This window comes from Rhodnius prolixus, unplaced genomic scaffold, assembly GCF_049639745.1.
Source record: "Rhodnius prolixus isolate KJV_2025 unplaced genomic scaffold, Rpr scaffold_14, whole genome shotgun sequence".
NCBI lineage: Eukaryota > Metazoa > Arthropoda > Insecta > Hemiptera > Reduviidae > Rhodnius > Rhodnius prolixus.
The window spans coordinates 7,714,520-7,733,132 of NW_027411594.1; the positions used below are offsets into that span (position 1 = coordinate 7,714,520).

At 34.7% G+C, this 18,613-nt stretch overlaps 1 protein-coding gene across 9 annotated transcripts in view; it reads right to left on the reverse strand.

Annotated features, from left to right (window-relative positions):
• The window catches only part of MRP (Multidrug-Resistance like Protein 1), a 65,562-nt gene that overhangs the window by 3,802 nt on the left and 43,147 nt on the right, over positions 1–18,613 (reverse strand). For 4 of the 9 annotated variants that reach the window (XM_074123749.1, XM_074123747.1, XM_074123752.1 and 1 more), the window contains 6 exons: positions 13,743–13,963; positions 1,816–1,905; positions 1,593–1,683; positions 1,172–1,280; positions 917–1,043; positions 355–453 (listed from right to left, as the gene is read on the reverse strand). In XM_074123749.1, the coding sequence (XP_073979850.1) occupies positions 355–453; positions 917–1,043; positions 1,172–1,280; positions 1,593–1,683; positions 1,816–1,905; positions 13,743–13,963 (737 nt within the window). Of the gene's footprint in view, positions 1–354; positions 454–916; positions 1,044–1,171; positions 1,281–1,592; positions 1,684–1,815; positions 1,906–4,091; positions 4,313–8,253; positions 8,475–13,742; positions 13,964–18,613 lie in introns of all 9 variants that reach the window. The other 5 variants (XM_074123750.1, XM_074123756.1, XM_074123751.1 and 2 more) reach the window with 3 other exon arrangements.

Genomic DNA, 18,613 nt, shown 5'->3' on the forward strand with positions numbered 1-18,613 from the left:
CGCTTTGAGGTTAGTGGTTAAGATTCCTTCTGTAGTAAACTGGAAGGAAGGATGGGGTAACTGCTATTCTTTGTTTGCCCAAATGTTTTCTTGTCTGTGGTTTGGGATAGGCTAGATTTTTAAGGGTCTAGTTTGGGGGATACCATCTGCCAAATTTGGGCCAATTTAAAGGGAGCCCGATAGATGGTGATTGGACATGATGTACGCAATCTTCTAGCTGCATCAAAAAAAAAAAAAGAAAAAGAAAGTATATCAGCTGTTGAGCAGAAGAAGTAGTTACACAGAAACAGCTTACTTTAAGTTATAAATAAATATAATATAAAATTATAGCTAAAACAGATGGAAAAATCATACCTGCGGAGTTTCCCCATATTCCTTGATCCTCTCCACAGCCACAATATTGGTTTCCACTTCTGCGGTCATTCTAACCAACCAGTTCAACGTTTGGGTAATCTGCAAATGAATAAAATTATAAATATAATAAACTTAAGGAGAACTTATTTTGCCCGATGATTGACCCTGGCAACCAGAGAACACTACTCCGGAGGCTGGCAGAGCGTTTAGATGGATGCGTATACTCCAAGAAGGATACTAATATGTTATATCTGTGGCTTGGTGCAAGAAGTGCCAATGTCAAAAAAAGGATTACGAGGGTACGTCCTCTTTGGTTTACCTGGAGGGGGAGGAAATATTGACGCTAAATTTTGATATTGGCACTAGTAAGTTTTAGTAACTCAGTTACTACTTTGAAATTGACTTCGGCACTCCTTGCAAGAAAAATTCTGATGGTTAATATATCAAAACAGATTTTTTTTACTCACTTTTACCAAAATCTGACATTGGCACTTCTTGCACCAAGCCGCAGAAAAATATATAACGATGAAAGACATCAAAACTATTACATTATCAATCATACCTGTAGAGCATAACTGACGGACAGACCAACTAGACCTGCATTCATCCTATTCCTGCCGATTACTGAGAATAGAGCTGAGAAGAATATAATCAAATTGCCGACCATCTCTAAACGTACAGCTAGCCATCTGGAAACAAAAAAAAAGTATCCCATTTTTTATATGGCCTGTAATAATAAATATTTGGAGAAAACTTATTCTATTCAAAACAGCCACGGTTTAAAAAAAAATTAACAATAAAGAATAAAAAAACTAACCTGTTGGCAATGATGCTCGGGTAGGTACACACCTGGTTGTAATCTACTTTCTGTTCTGATTCTTTCACAAACCTGGACTGCACATTGTAGGCACGAATGGTCATTGATCCTAAAAGATAAAATTATTTATCTAAATATAGTATAAACACTTAAATTCATTGTTTTTTCTAGAAAATATAATTGTAAATCAATTCTTGGAGAAGGATTGGGGGTAGGCTCCCCTAATAAGTTACAGTTCAATGTAATGTGCAGTTTTACAAACTATAACGTTGGTGAGTGTTAATATGGGTCAAATAAGGGGAGTTTGGGGGAATATTACTGAGTTCGAACCTTGAGAATAGCACTAACAGAAAGTCATGTGGGTTTTACACCTTTTTTTTTTTGCTTTTTGCTCCCCCCTCCAAATGTTAAATAAAATCACCTGTAACACTCTCTCCAAAATGTGAATAAATTGGCGACCTGGTTACAGACTCCAAACGCTTCAGCTGTCTAGATGTGGCTACGTAGTACCTCTGTACAACAATTTAAAAAAAGCAAATAAAACGATCCAGCTGGTCTTGAGGCTTTTTTTCATTGCATTTGTATTTCAAAATATAAGCTTAGAAAATTAATTATATACAGTAATAAATAAATTAGGTATATACCTGTATAAAATAGTAGACAACACCAATGGGAATGATGACGGCAATAAATATCGGAGTGGTATAACTTATCACCACCAGAGTTGCAACGACCTGTTAAATTACAAAGAAAGAAAACAAATCAAAAGCGTCTTATTTGAATCTTAAAAGTAAAATTATTAGAAATTGATTTGATTTCCAAAATTAATGAATTTTAAAGTATTCACAGGGTGTAGATCCTGTGAAAGAAGATCCAGTAGTTAGCTGAGAGCCTAGTAAAGCGCAACCCTAATAAGAGAGCTTTTGGTAAAACTATAGTAATCCCACGGGAACATACTTGACGATCTACTGCCTTCTTGTTTTCTTCCCGGAATGTTGCGATAACCTCCTGTAAAATTACCACTTTCAGGGAATAAATCAAAATCACCTCCATAGTTCTTCCACCCAAGTTGTTACCCCGGAGATGCTTCATGTAAACAACTCTTTCTATTATTGGCACTATAAAAGTTCTAATCTTCTTCTACAAAAAAAAAGTTTGATGAGAAATGTGACAATTGTAATAGTGCAACTCTCTATAACTTCATCCTAAATTTTATGCAAAGATTTCGTGAAGTTGTTTCATGATGGCGGCTACGAAGCTGGTTAATTTCTGAATATATAACTATCACATGCTGTATGGTGTTCTTCAATATTGAAAATGCGAGTGCTGTACTGTGTACTGGAGAGGCGAGTTGAGGAAATATTTCGTGGTGGTCGAGGTATTGCAATGATGATGGGTTGAGTCCCCCACGATCTATTGCGTGGAAAGAGGATGGTTGGTTTGCCTTCGGGAATAGTTGCGCCACCTTCTAAGTCTCCACAAGAAAATGTACTGGTGAGGGCTGCTTGTGTTAGGTCTTTTTTTTTTTTTGCTGGTGGCTAAAAATCGTAACAGTCGCATAAAGCCGTTCCTCAAAGCTAATTGGGTTTGATATATGCGTCATTTCTCTGTGATACAGAAGTTCACCACATCTTCATGGTTAAAGAATTTTGGAAGGTATCCATCACGTAACCTCAAAAAGCTTTCAAAGCTTCGAACCTCCACTGCCGGTTCTTGCAGGAAACTTGGAAGACAAACGTTTACAATGATTTTCATCCATAGCTACAGACGCACAAAATTTTATACATTTTTTTTTTTTTTTTTAAATCGATTATGTAGTTCAATAATATATTTTACGTCCATTAAAGGAATACAAAAAAAGTTTATACAATAAAATATCTTTGTCAAATAAGAATATATAGGGGCTTCGTGACCGTAAATTATTAAACTAAGGATTCAAGATTGGCAAGGAATCGGTCCACAAATGGAAAACAACAACTCGTCTTTTTTGGCCAACGTTTCGACAGATATACTTGTCTTCTTCAGGGGCGTGGCTATGCGGGTTGCAGTTGAGTTACATAAACTGTTTCTGCAAAAAGACGGAGTTGTTGTTGTTTTTATTTCTGGACCGATTCCTCGCCAATCTTGAATCCTTAGTTTGTCAAATAACTCGTATGCTGGCCTAAATATATTCCTTGAAACATAACTCCGTAACACTAAATGAAATGAAACTGTAAACTTCTTCGTTGCAGAAGACAAAAAGATGATGCAAATATTTTCCTTTTTTTTTCATCCTTATTTTTGCATTTAGAGAAACCGATTGCGCAGGTAAATTCAAGGACGATAGGTAAATTCCGATAACCGACAACGTTACCTGGAAGAAATACAAAATTGAGAGTTTATTTTTATTTTTGATTCTTCAGATATTCTTTCTTATTCTCCCCCTTCCAAAAAAAAAAAAAAAGATTTATTTTTGGCTGCAAAAGGAGTATTTCAGGGAACATCAAGAATTCATTCAACAGCTGGATCATCACGCACTAACAAGATGACATCAGGCCTAGTTTTGCTTTGATAGCAAATGTTTAACAGCACGTCAAATCTGTGGCAATCCATGTCCATTAACAATGAAAATGCGGATTATTTCAACAGAATGCAAACATAACGAAAATTAAAATAATCCGCAATATTTCACCTGAGAAATAATAAAAGGTTTAGAAAATAAAATTTAGCAGTCGCTTAAAAGCTTATTAAAAAACTAAAAATAATAAATTCATATTTACCAATTTTAAGAAATAAATCACAAAAAAATAAATAAAAATAAATAGTTATAATCAAGAAAACAATAAATAAAGATCTTTCTTAATTACCGTTTCTTTTTATTCATTTGTGTTTCTTAGGAATTTATTAATTTAGGTTTTGTTTGTTTTTTTAATTGACGTACATCGAAAATATAATAGAAAATATCTGAGAAGCCCTTTGGCAACACATTGTCCAGTACATCGGTATCCTTGGAGAAACGGGCCAGGATGCGCCCTAAGGGTGTTGTATCGGTGAAGGATAAGGGAGCTCTCAGGATTCCCGCCAGCAACATGTTGTGGAATTTGAAAGCGGCTGACAGACTAGCTATCAATGGCACAGCATCCGATATGTAGACAAATATACCTGGCATTAAGGTGAGAGAAATTGGGAATCAACTAAATTACTTTTTTTAAAATAAATAAATAAGATTAATAAAATCAAAATTGGCAGAAAAAATGATTAAATTAAATATCTGTCTTCTGAAATCCATTAATATTAACAATTAACTTGAAAATTGAATTTATAGTTAAGATATTTGCAACTATTCCTGATAACAGGGTGAGTCAAAAAAAGTCTTCCAAGTTTAAATTTATTTTATAATATGATTGCGGAAGTGTTAGTAAAAGGGAAACCGAAGCAATCAGGGAAGTAATGAAGTAATAGGGGAATATTTACTGAATGATCTGCGCTGCTCAACGCGGGTAACAAAGATCCTAAAGAGTAGTGACTCCAGCATGAATTGAAAGTCACAATTAGAGATCTTCGGATACACTAACCTGTAGGAGTCTGGCAATCCCACACGAATTGACACCAGCGCTAAACAGCGGCCTAAATTTGAAAATAAAACTGGGTTGAGCGTTTCATCCATGGAATTGTTCCGTTTGGGGATAATTTATACAGCAGTGAAGCAATCAAAGAGAAAACTCAGTTTCCCCAATTTAAATACAAACAAATCAATAACATGAAATTGGATTAGAGAGCCGAAAAAAAAACAACTATCAATACTCTTTGGATAAAATTACGCATGAACATCCGGAGTCTCACCGTCAAGGCCGTGGGGCTATAAGGATAATTGTAGGCCTATTAACCAGGCCACTGCAGGCTCAGAAAACCGTATGGGCCTAGCAGATGGCACAGTCTTTGTAGGTTCTGTCAGGGAGAGGAGGAGGAAACGGCACTCTGCACGTGTTGTGGTCAGTGTGAGGGGCTTGTCTGGGCTAAGGATGTTACTTCCTCGGGGGGAAGGAAAAACCAAGGCCTGATGAGCTTTACACAAGAGTCACTCTCCGGAATTAAGTCTGATCTAAAGAACGGGTCTGGAGGGGGAGCTTCAGAAGTTGGGAAGCCACAATAGAGGTCGCAGTGGCGGAGGCCTTGAGGCCGCACCTAGTCTAATCTAACCTAATCTATTCCGGAGTCTTAAGAGGGTGCAAGGTTCAAGGGCAGATTCCGATTGTTGGGCAACGCCTAGACACGTCATACCAGCGTCAGTACGCATGTAATCGCCGGTTAGCAGCTTAGTTACTACAGAGATGAACTATTCTAGCGGATTCAGTTCAATGGAAGTAACTAAGAAGTCTGATTTCAGATTCAAGACTTGGTTACTTATTGAACATCGACTCTATTCCCGACGGTCATCTTTTTTCCACCCGTTATGAATTACTGCAAAAAAAATTGTCCATTACTGTAAAAATCATTGATTCCCACCTCAGCGTAACTTGTGTGCACAGCTTCGGCAGCAGCTGACTTTTGGAAAAATGAATCTAGATTGTCAACTAACCCATCAAGAACTCATTTGCTTCCAAGCCACCACGATGCCACAATTTAGGGGAAGCCACGGGTGTAGTACAGAAATGTCTAAACTGTAATCGAAAAAAAGAAATGGAATCGAACTACTCGTTGAGAAATGGGTTACTGCATCATAACTAGGAGACTACATCTACGATTATTTCCAATAACTTAATTAATTTAATTTTATGTTTTAGGAAAACTCTTTCTTTGACTCACCCTATCTCTGTGAAAAGTCATAATTTTCTCTCAGCGCTGGAAAAAACTAAAGTATCTACAATCCAGCTAAATAAAACAAAAATCCGTAACTGGAAGAAAATTTTGGCACAAACGAAAAAAAGATCCCAAAAGCAAAGGAAAATCTGATAGAGAAATATTTAACAAGAGCAAGTGAAACTTTATAAATGGAGTTCAATTGATTACCGTGTTTAAGAAGGTATTCTCTACAGATTAAAGAAAGCCATTTTTTCTTTTTACGTGACTCTAACATTTTAACTGATAGAAAAATAAGAGATTGCATTGTGGCTGGAATTTATGTTTCTTGAGAGCAAGGAAGGACTTGGAAATGATCAGGCACATTAGTTGGGTCTTAGGATAAGTCGTGGCTAACACTTGCCATACCTGAGAGAACCTGAAGCGACAACTTCCTGAAATGAGGTTGTTACAAGTATGCCAATCATATCCTATACTGGGTTGCCTGAAACTGGCACCGGAGACAAGTGGATGGGTGAATGATGGAGCTGCCAAGAGTCAGAAATCCTTCTTTTGCCAAGAAATCAGTATTGATTGAAGTCTAGAGCGTTAAAATTGAGTTTGACGCGATATATCACAAAAGACAAGAGGAAATAGTTCGTCTTAAAAGATAACAGCATAACTGTTCACCTAGAGCCTAAATGACTCTTAAGAATATTCACAGTGTCAGCTTACTCCCTGATCATCTATGTCTATGGCAGTAGAAAGATCATCATTGTTTCAGACAGCTGTAAATCTAAGGTAGAAAGTTCCTCAGGTTGGAAGATTGGCCAAGTTGGAACTATTCACAAAGAATACCTTAAAGAGTGACTTTTCTTAAGAAGACTTCGACACACAAATTCAAAATTTAAAATCCCAAAATTTAAAATGAAACCTGAAAGAGTACTTCAGAGAAGTCATTCGAAGCAACAAAAGTTACATCTTAACAGAAAGCAGAACCAAGCTAGACACATAGATGTTCTCCCAAATTTACAAAAAACACAAATGCCAGCACAGTTGGCCAGTTGCCGCTCAAATTCACCATACTAAGTAACATAAGAGAGATCTCAAAGATGTCAGTTTCCAGTACAGGAAACATATCTTTGTTAAAATATGGCGGAATTCCCTTATGTTTGCTAAGATTATATTCACAAGAGAACTTGTATTTAGCATACTGTTCATAGGTAACTCCCTCCGCAGACCAAAACACCATAAATACTCAATAACTAGGTAAATTCAATCAACTTGAACACTTCTTTGGGTTTCCTTGTAGACGTTTGGTTTAAAAGCAGAGTAAGTATTTTGTTGTGAATACACGCTCCATTATGGAGAGTAGACAGGAGAATGGAGATATTTGTTTGTTTTTATTATTTTTATTGGTAAATACTGTTTTTATTACTACTATGAAAACAGTCCTCAGTCTATGAAGACGAGTCCGACTTAAGAACCTGCTGCATTTTGAAAAGATCGACCACATTTTGGATTTCTAAAGAACAGAAAAGAGAAACAGAAACTATGTAAGCCGTAGTTTGAAAGGATATCCGTGATGGGAACTCCATAAAGAGTTTTCTCAACGAAACTACTGAATGTCTTATTGAGAAAGAGCGAAGCAATGAGAGTCCTCTCCAACTTGGATGAATCGTGGATTCTGAAAGGTAGGCCATGGAAAGTATTCCACAAGGTCAATCACGATACATGGTTTCGGAAGATTTGGCATTATCCAAACGCCAATGAAAGTATCTAAAGTTTATCCGTTGGATAATAGCGTGGGATGCCAAACGCACCACAATGTTTATGCCTTGGATTATATAGCTACGACTAATTTGAGACTGGATGTTCTTGAATGGAGAAGATTAAGATGTAGGAAGTCAAAAGGCCTCCGATAAACAGCAGTATAATTATGCTAACGATTTTACTTCACCAAAGCAAATCAGGGAAGCACCAGCTCAGGGTTTCGAAGTAAAAGTCACTTCAGATTCTGGAGACTCCATGGCTTAATGATGAGGAAATATTCTCCTTCCTAGAATTCCCAAGTATTTCTCAGGGGATTGACCAGATGCGGTGCTTACGCAGCTATCCCCACAACTTGGACCTCCTTTTGGTAGCAGTGCAGTGAACATCCCCAAAAAATAGCATTCTTGTTATTATAAGTTAAAACTAACGTCTACATTAACTGTATTTTAATTATGTTAACGCTTGCGCACTAGTGTCCACTTCATACATTAGGTTTAAGAAAAATGAAAAAGTGTATTGAGAAATTTAAAAAAGAAAAAAAAAAAGCATACGTCAAATCCACAGTAAACAGCATCGGAGATGACCATTGGCAGAGTAGAGTCCAAAGTGTCAACACCCTTAGCAAACCTGGATAGTATACGACCAGAAGGGGTAACATCGGTGAATGTGAGCGGTGCACGCAAAATGCCACGAAGAAGCGAATTATGTAGCGAGCATGCTGCTAGCCAGCAGCCCAAACGAGGCGCTAGGTCAGAGAAGAAGATGGCAATACCTGGCCACAGCAAGGAAAACAATGGCGATTACAAGTTACAATAAGAGATTAGCCAAGAAAAAGAGAAAAGATTAATTTCTTGAGAGGTAGGCACATGTATATTATTTCCACGCGATAACATCGGTGATTCCAGACCGCTTTGACCCTCAATAGTCGAACACTACCAACGGCTGAGGTCGTTAGGAGTTGGGAGTAGGTCCCACATCACTAGCACATCCTTCAACAGAAATACGCACCAAATGAGAAGATCTTATAAGTCCCATCCAAACCACGCCACCATCTATTCCGGGCGGCTTTAAGTATCCGCAGAGTTTTTGTTACCCAACATCTCTGCCCACGTGTGGGGATTTCTACATAGATTTATGTTTTTCCAGCAAATGTTTTAAAAGAGAAAATCAGAAGCCGAAAGATGCAGACTACTTTCTTTTTCCACAATTCTGAAGGTATTCTATAAACTTCAAATTATCTTTCTCCTGATGGTTGACTAATTTGAGAAATTTATGTATACATATAAGTTGCTTTTTCAGTTCAAAGCTTCCTGCAATTAAAGTCCAAAACGAAACATTTTTGTTTATGTTCATCCTCTCAGTCTATAAAACAGAGATTTACAAACTTAATTTATACAAGAGGCAGCTTATTTTTTGTTAGGTTACGAACTCAAAATCATGCGCTAGCTGCTCCTTAGGTGGACACTGTAAAGTTCCGAGAACGGAAAATCACGGTCTTAAAACTACTTCAATTGAATCCTTGCGCTTTCCTTCAAATTCGCGAGTTTCATCAATAGATTTAATCCTCACTAATATTAGATAGGTGGTAAAACAGTGCAATAATTTCGCGTCTTTTGATAGCATATAAAACAACATAATTTTAACTTTGTACTGATTTCCATTTGAGATATACAAACACGACTCTTTTCCGGATTGCTTAGAAGACCTCAAAACCTGAATGAATTTCCTCTGAAAACCCACTATTGAAAATTAGCAATATTACGAGAAAGTAAAAACACTTCAATTTGCTTTCTGCATTTTTAAACTGATTTTCCTATTTTTTTCCTCGCAACTACTCAGGCAGTATAAACTTTTTATTTAGAAATATAAAATATAAAAGGTATTTATACAAAGACGTACTTATAGTAATGCGCTAAGTGAAGTGGAACCAACCTCCAACAGATGAAAAGTATTCAAAACAAATGCAAAATTACCAATCAAATCCTTCATCAAATATTAACAACTCACAGAACGATCTGTTTTATACACGAAATAAGTAATCAGAACATTTTATGCCAAGCTATCCCTGCAGTAATTTGCACAAAATGAAAAAATAGCTTTTGAAATCAATCAAGTACTATCACTGAGACAATAAAAGGGAAAAAATGTAAACATGCTTAAGTAAAAAACCGAATCCATTAAAAAAATAAATAAAAACATATCTGGTACCTACCTCTCACTGAAATGAATTGAGATTAATCGAAAAAAAATAGTTATTTTTTACATATTAGTTAATTATTACTAACATTTTAAAAACTTATTCTTGGATTAGGTTAACCGAAAACAAGAAATAGAACTAATTAAATGTAATTTTAGATTTATCCAGGCATAAATCCGACAGAGGTTTAATGTGACAGGTTACTGGATAAGCTGCCGTGTTATCTTTTTTGAATTCATCAGATCAGTATCGATAAGCTCTAATCGACAAGTGTTGGATTTTTTTCTGCGACTTTTTTTGTTTTGTTTTATTTACAATCGATTAGTAATCTGCCAATATTTTTGACTAAGTAATCATAATTATGTTACCCTTATTATGTTTTCTCTTTTTGCCTAAAAGATCAGGTATTAAAAAGTAAAAAAAAAAAATGATTAAATTATAAAGCGTCTAAAAGCCACTATCATCAAAGGTTCTAAAGAATAATAAATTATCAAACGATATGTGCTATTGAATGTTTCGAATTGTAGCCTAAAGTGCAATTCTTTCCGTCAAGTGATCATCCGATTCATAATCTAAGAATAAGAATAAAATCGCCTAGTAATGCCACTAAAGTAGTTGTTTTAAATCAAGCCAAGCACGATGCAATTCAAACGGATCTTACCACAAGCTGTAATCAAAAATATGCGAAACTAACTGTGCTTCAAACGATGCAATTTCAATTCTTCTGCGGTTCGTAAAAAAAAAAAAAAGCTATTGCGGCATAATGATACTTCATTTACAAATGCGACTAAGACTTAAAAATGTATTAGATAAAAACCAGCGCTACGTAGTAAAGAAGCTAGCATCAGTATGAAAAAAAAAAACTACACCAGCATTTTAGCAGTAAAATTTAAGGTAAGGAATTATTATTTCAGTAAAAGACATGGAATTTAAGAAAAGTGAAGGAGAGTAACCGCAAATACTGATCTGATGAAGAACTGCTAATTAATGATTTTTATTTAATCGTAAAGTACCAATATTTTCAAGTACTTCTCTCATTAATATTATTATCAAAATAACTGGCCTTTTAAATTGGTCAAAGTGAAAATATTTAAAGTGTTAAAGATTATGCTAATTATTTTTCCTTTTAAATCCAAGTAGCTATCAACTAACTAATAAGCAGGTTACAGTGTACGTATTTACAGTGGAGCGGTTTAAATATTTGATTGCTTATTTATAATAAATTTCAATAGTGCTGTACAGAAAGTAAAACTAACTTTCGTTTTTTTTTTAAAGAAACTAAATGCTTTGCAGCTTACAGTGTTTATAAGCTTTTTAAAATAATGCTTGTATCTAGCGGAAGAAAGAAAAGCGAATGTTTTAAGTAAGTTCATAAGCACCATTTTAGACCAATTTATATACAAACTTATTATACAATAGTTATTAAAATGATTAATACAAAGAAAAGTCTTAGAAACTAAATTTAGTTTTATTTCCGTGCAATAAAAATTATATGTAAAAAAAAAAAAAGATACGTCGTTTTAGCAATAAAATTGGTAGAATAATCAGAATACAATTGGAGAAGTAAGTCATCATTTGAAGACATGGACACCGGGAGCCCACCTAGTCTGGTTCATTTTCTCGCGTTAGAGAGGGAGGCAGTTCTAAGAAATGTCATAATCGGTAGGAACAACAACCCAAGGAAGGCAGCTAGTTCCGCGCTGCGCGGCCTGAGCCCTTCTGAATTCACTCCTAATGAGGTTTCTCTTCCTTTATTATTTATTTAGGATGTAACAAACTAAGTGAACGTAACCATTGGATGGAAGGATTTTTGTATTTTATTTTAATGCTTCCTTTAAAGAAAGAAGTTTCTGTTTAAAAACAAAAAAATTCTATGCCATTATAATGGAAGTGACGTCCTTCCTTTACGAACAACTCATCAATAAAAAAAAAAAGTCTGATAACTGATGAGTTAAAAAAAAAAATGTCCGCCTTAATGATCATGTTTGAACCGGTCTAAAATTAAGCACCTATCAAAAGCTTACTGTGATTTTGGAGCTCCAATGTTTGCTCTGATTATACTACAACTGCTTGGCCAAACTCACTTTTGCCAAATTCATGTAAATAGTGAAAAGTAAGTATGGAGGCGACTGACCATTAAATAAAATCAAAGGCCCTGGACCGGGAATCGAACTCATTACCACAATACATCTTTTTAGCTTTGCGGGCCCCACTAAACGCTCGGGTAACGTGCGTCTAAATTTGATAGCTGAACGTAAAAGCCCGCATGAAAGATGACCGTTATACTGAAAATATGATCCTGAAATTGTCTTACAAATTTACCCAAACACAAATCAAAAGTGATTAAAAATAGCATGATGGTCAGTTTTTAAAAAATTCGTGCTTTTTTTTATATATATATTTGTACTTAAGTTTGTCTAAACACATCTTGGAATTGATACAGAAAAACAAAAATTAAAATAATTTTACAACATGATATCTGTAACAATTTTAAATAAAATGAAAGTCTCAGGGTTCAATAAGTAAGCTCAACGAGGAAAATGGGGGAACTTGCAAGTCGAACAACCAAGGAAATACACCATGAAACTGTTTATTAGCCAAAAATCGCAGGATCTTCATCCTTACACTAGAACTAGCGAAGAGATCCGAACAGATCTGTAATCTTGCAGTGAATAAAGATTTCCCCACCAAAAGTACTACCATAGTTTGAAAAAATTGTGTTCAATTTTTATATCAATAGAAACAAAAAGATCATAATACATAATCATAAATTTCATATTATTACTAAAATTTGTAGCTGAAAATAAGGAAGTTCTGGAATTTTAAAATATTATACTTTTTGCATAATATCAAATAAATAATTTTTCATTCATACCTTATCAGTTTTTCTAAGTGATTTTTTAGCGCTAAGTTTTTAAAACGCTTTTGTGTGCCCTTAACTTAACTTTAGATTTTTTCCCTCCCATGTCAGAAACTGGTTCTAATTAAATTTAAATCTGAATACTTTTTTTTTTTTTGTAACTGTATACCACTCTTGTTTGGAAATCAAAGAAATCTATATAAAATTGATATTTCAGATTCTGACGATGAGAGACAAATCTGAAACTGTTTTAGATTTTTAGACACGTTTAGACACGTCCGAATGTAAAAAAAAAGAGGAATAACTTCTAGCAGAAAACTAGTATAAACGATATGGAAGGGTAAAAAGATGTGAAAGGCAATCTCTGATGGATATTGATATGAAGCAGCCCCCTAATTTGAGAAGTAGCCCTTATTTTCAAGGCTAAGGTCGAATAGTCTAAGAAGGGGTTACTGTGAAGTCTAAAGCAATCCAAAATGGAAGGCGATGGAAAATACACACGAGGCTGTTCAGGCTTTCTCTGGAAGAGAGGAGCACAAGATGGATTATAGTGCAGTGATCCTTAAAAACAGGTAGCGGATAAGATTTTTTAAATCAAGGATTCAGGTAACAAAGTGTCTTGACCACGCGCACTAGTGAACGAAACAAAGGTGTTCCGTAAGTTTTAGGAATTAGATCAGAAGTCCAAGGCAGGTGAAAAAGTTTCATTAATCGTTCGAGTTCATTCCAGAATTAGTCCAAAATTCTCAATTGGCGGAGTTAAAGCGTAGTGTAGGATATCCTCACGAGAGTGCGCAAAACAATGTTTAATAAATTTATTTCATTACTTCTGTAATAAACAATATTTTGTCTAAACCAACATAACCTTATAAAATAACAGCATAGCTAAGGAAACCTCTCTCTCATAAACACGCTCACAAACCCACCAACACAAGTACACACACTTATCTATTAACAAATAATATTTACAGGTGCACACCTACCCCAAAAAAGCACATGGCCCAACCGCGTAGCGTTATTGGTAGAACACTATCCAATATGTCCACATCCTTAGCGAAACGGTTGAGCACTCTGCCTAACGGTGTGACGTCAAAGAAGGCGATCGGCACTCGCAAGATCGTATGTAAGAGTACGTTGTGCAGTAAGAATGCAGCTTTCAATGCACCCACGTATGTCGTAAGCGCGGCGAACAATATGAACACCACTGCGGTGCAACAAGGACAATAGTAAGTAAAAATAAAAAAAAGAAAAGAAGAAATAAAAGACCCCTCTCATAACCACACATAAAAGCAAGCACCCCCAAAATGTATGCATTATAAATAAACATATATATATATATATATATATATATATATATATATATGTATTCTTTGTTCAATGTATGTACAAAATGTAGGTACAGCAATTCAAATAACTTGCCCAATTTTTGAACGCGTTCAATTTATCATTATGTGACCAAATTCTGCTGCTTCATTGGTACAACAAAAAGTGTATTTTGAGCTATTTGGATTTTCATTTTTGTGGACTAGCAATAGCAAACAAATTACAATTCTACACTTTGCATCTTATCGAAGAATTCGTTGCATCCTTCAAGGCGTTATTGTGTGAATTTAGTCAGTTACTGTTGCACATTCTTCTTAATATCTACCACTTCATTGCATACAACTGCCCACTGCAGTACCACTGAAGGGTAAGCTACGGCCACCTCAAAGCCTAGCAGATATTAAAGACTATGCGAGGTACTGAAGAAGGTGGGCCCGGTTTTTTTCCACACTTCTCTGCGAAAAGCTAGCTCCAAATACAGCTTTGCCGACAACTCTATGCTCTACAACAAAAGGGTAGAGAAGTTTGCCATAGCCTGGTGGCTCTGTGCGGTTCATGGAGCCTCAGGAGTGGGAGATGGATTTACTGGCTAATCAGAGTCTTTCAGGAAGAGCTACTTGCAAAATAGCTTTGTGCTGCTGCGATCAGTAATAATTCAAAAGTTGTCATTAGCAAGCACTTGTGTCTCACAAAGAAAACTTGGGTGGAAAAACTGAAAAAGAAGTCCAACGACCTACATGGAAATCTATTACCAATTTCCATAAAAAATTAACAGGCCTTATAAGCATCAAGTATATACCGAGAAAATTGCCAAAACTTTTAAGAAACCCTTCCTTTTACACCAATTTTGCTCAAATTTCAAAAATCATTAAATACATTTTAATGCTAAGAATGGTTCAAAACAAAATTTTTCTAAGAAATAGGTCGCCCTCACGTTCATAAGAAATTTCAAATATGATGAAAATAAGATATATGATACTCCAATGAAGAGAAATTTTGGTCGCACAATAAAACTTCAAGAAGTTCAAGAGTTGCTGCAAGTTATCTTGAATTACCTATTCTACTTAAATAAAAGCAAACATTAAAATTATGGAATCGTCTTTCGTCATTATTATTATTATAAATTTTGTTCACTTTACTCCATGTTAGCAAAGAGAGAGACGTTCAAAGGGAAGGAAGACATAAATGATTGGAAGTGAGTATCGTTTCAACAATGGACGAACTTGAGTCAACGGCGCAGGAAGTTGGCACCGTCATAACTCTATTTCTCAGAAAACAATTTCGAGTAACTGCTAAAACATTTTAACATATGTTTTTAGGTTGTGAAATGGAAAAAAAGAGGTTATTCAGATGAGACTACTTGTTTTATTATTATTTTAACTAAAGTCAGTCTAAGGCTGGAAACATAGTGGAGCGGCGGGCAAAGCGGCGATGATAGCTGCTTCAGATCAAAGAGAGCGACGAGCAGCGAGCAAAGATTCGCATGCACATAGTGACGAGCTTAGTCGCGTTCTCCTTTTGACAAAACAAGATGGAGGAACTATTTTTATATGAAAATTCTTCGTTGAAACTTTGGTATTTGCAGCAGCTTAGTAGTAGGAGCTGCAGTGTACATGACATAAATAAGTCTAGAAATGAACTTGGTGAATTTCATCACTTGTACCAACAACTTCGGGAGCATCCTGGCAAGTTTCATGCGTATTTTCGAATGTCTATTTCAACATTTGATTACATACTAGCCCAGTGTAACACCATTAATCAAAATCAAATTTTATTTTTTTTGAGTAATACAGCTCATAACATGAGTTAGGCACAATATAGAAAAATTAACTATTTAGGTTATTTACTAAATACAAATCTGTGTAACCCCATTAATCCTAGCAGTTACTTTAAGATAAGAAAATCAAAATAAATAGAAATATATACAGATAAAAAGAAATTAGTCAATTAAAAAAACACAATAATTTTATTAAATCACTACACCATGATTTGTCGTAAATTAATGTTGTTCATCTGAAAAACTGGAGTAGTACGACGCTACAGAAGAAGGATTGGAGAATTCGTCCTGATCAGAAGTAGTAGGAAGTGAAAATGTAATTTAATTTTGCCTAGTATTTAGATGAAAGTTAGCATTAAGGGATTGAGAACCAAATTAAATGTAGCAAAAATTACCTGAATTCTCCATTAACTACTAATTGTTAATTAATTTAAACTATTAATTATTAAAAACTATTGTAGCTTCACAAATACTATGGCCCCACAGAGGTTTCTTTAAACAAACTAAACCAATAATGTATCAATATCCATAACCTTTACAAATTGAGCGCGATGAGAGCGAAGAAATCAAACATGTCATAACGCTTCGCTCTACTCTCTAGAGATAGCGTTGCTCTATCTTCGCTTTGCTCTCCACTATGCGCGGTCCCATATGTTTACTTGTGTTTGATTTCGCCGCTTTGCTCTTCGCTATCATCGCCGCTTTGCCCGCCGCTCCACTATGTTTCCAGCCTAACTCGACTTTTCCTATTCAATCTTTTCTTATTTCCCTTTTACAAGACATTTGTGTCATATTAAGCCGAAAAGATCGTTCAGGCTAAGTAAAAAATCAAAATCACAATTAAACGGATTGTTTTTCCAGCGCTTCAACGAAGAAGACAATTCTCTTTATCCAACAAAAAAAATGTAATGGCCTCGAAATAATGTATTTTTAGGATGTGTACTCTCTACGCGGACAGTGCCCCTGAGTTCGAAACAAATCTGAGATCGGATGGACAAAAAAATCTAATAATTAAAGGAACGTTTATTGAGTAACACATAGAAAAGTTTATGGCGCTTATAACCAAAATGTTGGTTCTGTGTACGTAAGACCGAATCATTTACTACAGGGATGTGTATCAGGGAAAAAGAAGAATCGCCAACTGCAAGAGTAATCATGAAGAACAGAATGGAAAAGCTATTTTTGCTTGAAGACTCTTCAAGAGATTAAAAGAATTGAAATTTCATAAAAAATTGACTGAAAAAAAAAACAAAAAAAAAACTGAAAATTACAATTATAAACTACTTCTAATTAACCTATACTAACAGGTGACATGGTGAACAAAATTCATGCACCATGATGCATGCAGTGCTTAGTTAAGAGTGTTAGTAAAAATGCATAAATAAATTGAAAAAATGGATATGATCTTACAAAATTTTCACAAACATCCCTCTTCAGCAAAAAAAAATATATTCAATTGAAAATTAGAACTCGTTAAACACTAGTAAAAAAAGACGATTCCAAAAAATAAAAATAAATAGTGAAAAGTAAAACAATAAACAAGCAATAAAAACAAAGTAAATAACAATGACAAAGTAAACAGGACATGTAAAAATAAAAGAGAGAGAAAAGTTAAAACACATTTTACAAAGTTTAAACTTCCTTTTCTCATTTATAAAAACCTCATTAAAGCGAAATTGTTAATATAAATTCAACGTTGATTTAGATCTCTAAAAGTGAAACCACAAATGAAACATAAATACAATAATTCTGAAAACAGTAAAACCACTCTGGCAGTTTTTACACTAAAAACTAAATAAATAATTCAAATAAATTAATAAACAAGTAAAAAAAAAGCAACAAGTAAAAATTAACAAATTTTTAGGTTAGACTGTACAAAATATTATGCAATATCATGTAAATGTAATGAATGCTTGTGTCAATTATGTAGAAATTTTTTTCAATGAAATCGTAAAAGTCCAAAGAAACTTTTATGAATGATTTGTGAAAAAAAGGAAAGCTTTTGAAAATTGATGAATGAAGATTAACCTAAAAAAAAATCATACTTCGAGCGTAAAATGTTTTTGATCCTCCAAAAAAAATGTTGACAAGTAAAAATAAATATATTTTCTAACATGCAAAAAAACAAAAATCGCAACATTAAATGGTTGTATGTAAAATAATCAGATGCAAACAAAGACATGCAAGAATATTATTATGATTTTTCCAAAAATTTTTTTACTCATTCATTAGAGACTGAGCTAAATATTAATAATAATTTATTTATTTATCAATGAATCCACCAAAACTTTCTGATATAAAGAAGGACATGCTTTTTTACGTTAAAGATAAGAAACTTCACAGGAAACAGGGGACCGAGAAGCATCTTCTGTCTCTCCTATTCTATTTTAGAATTTAAGAACAATGATGAATAATGATATATATATATATACAGGATGATCCATTTAAAACGCACCAATCGCTAATAACTTTTTAGGAAAGCGGAATTTCGAAAAAACCCACGAAGTAAAATATATATGTTTTTTTTTGGTCTAGTTTTCAAATTTTCCACCCCCGATACTGTACGAGGGTCGTTTGAAAAGTCCGTGCAAAGTCAGAGAGATAGCATCACTGGCGAGTATCGAGGTTATGTTTAGTTAGTAGCATCTCTTGGAAGAACGCACACCAAGTTTCAGCCAGATCGGTCTATTTCTTTGTGTTTGGCATTCGTTTGAATCGAGGAAGTCGAGTGATTTTCAAAAAAATGGACGAAAA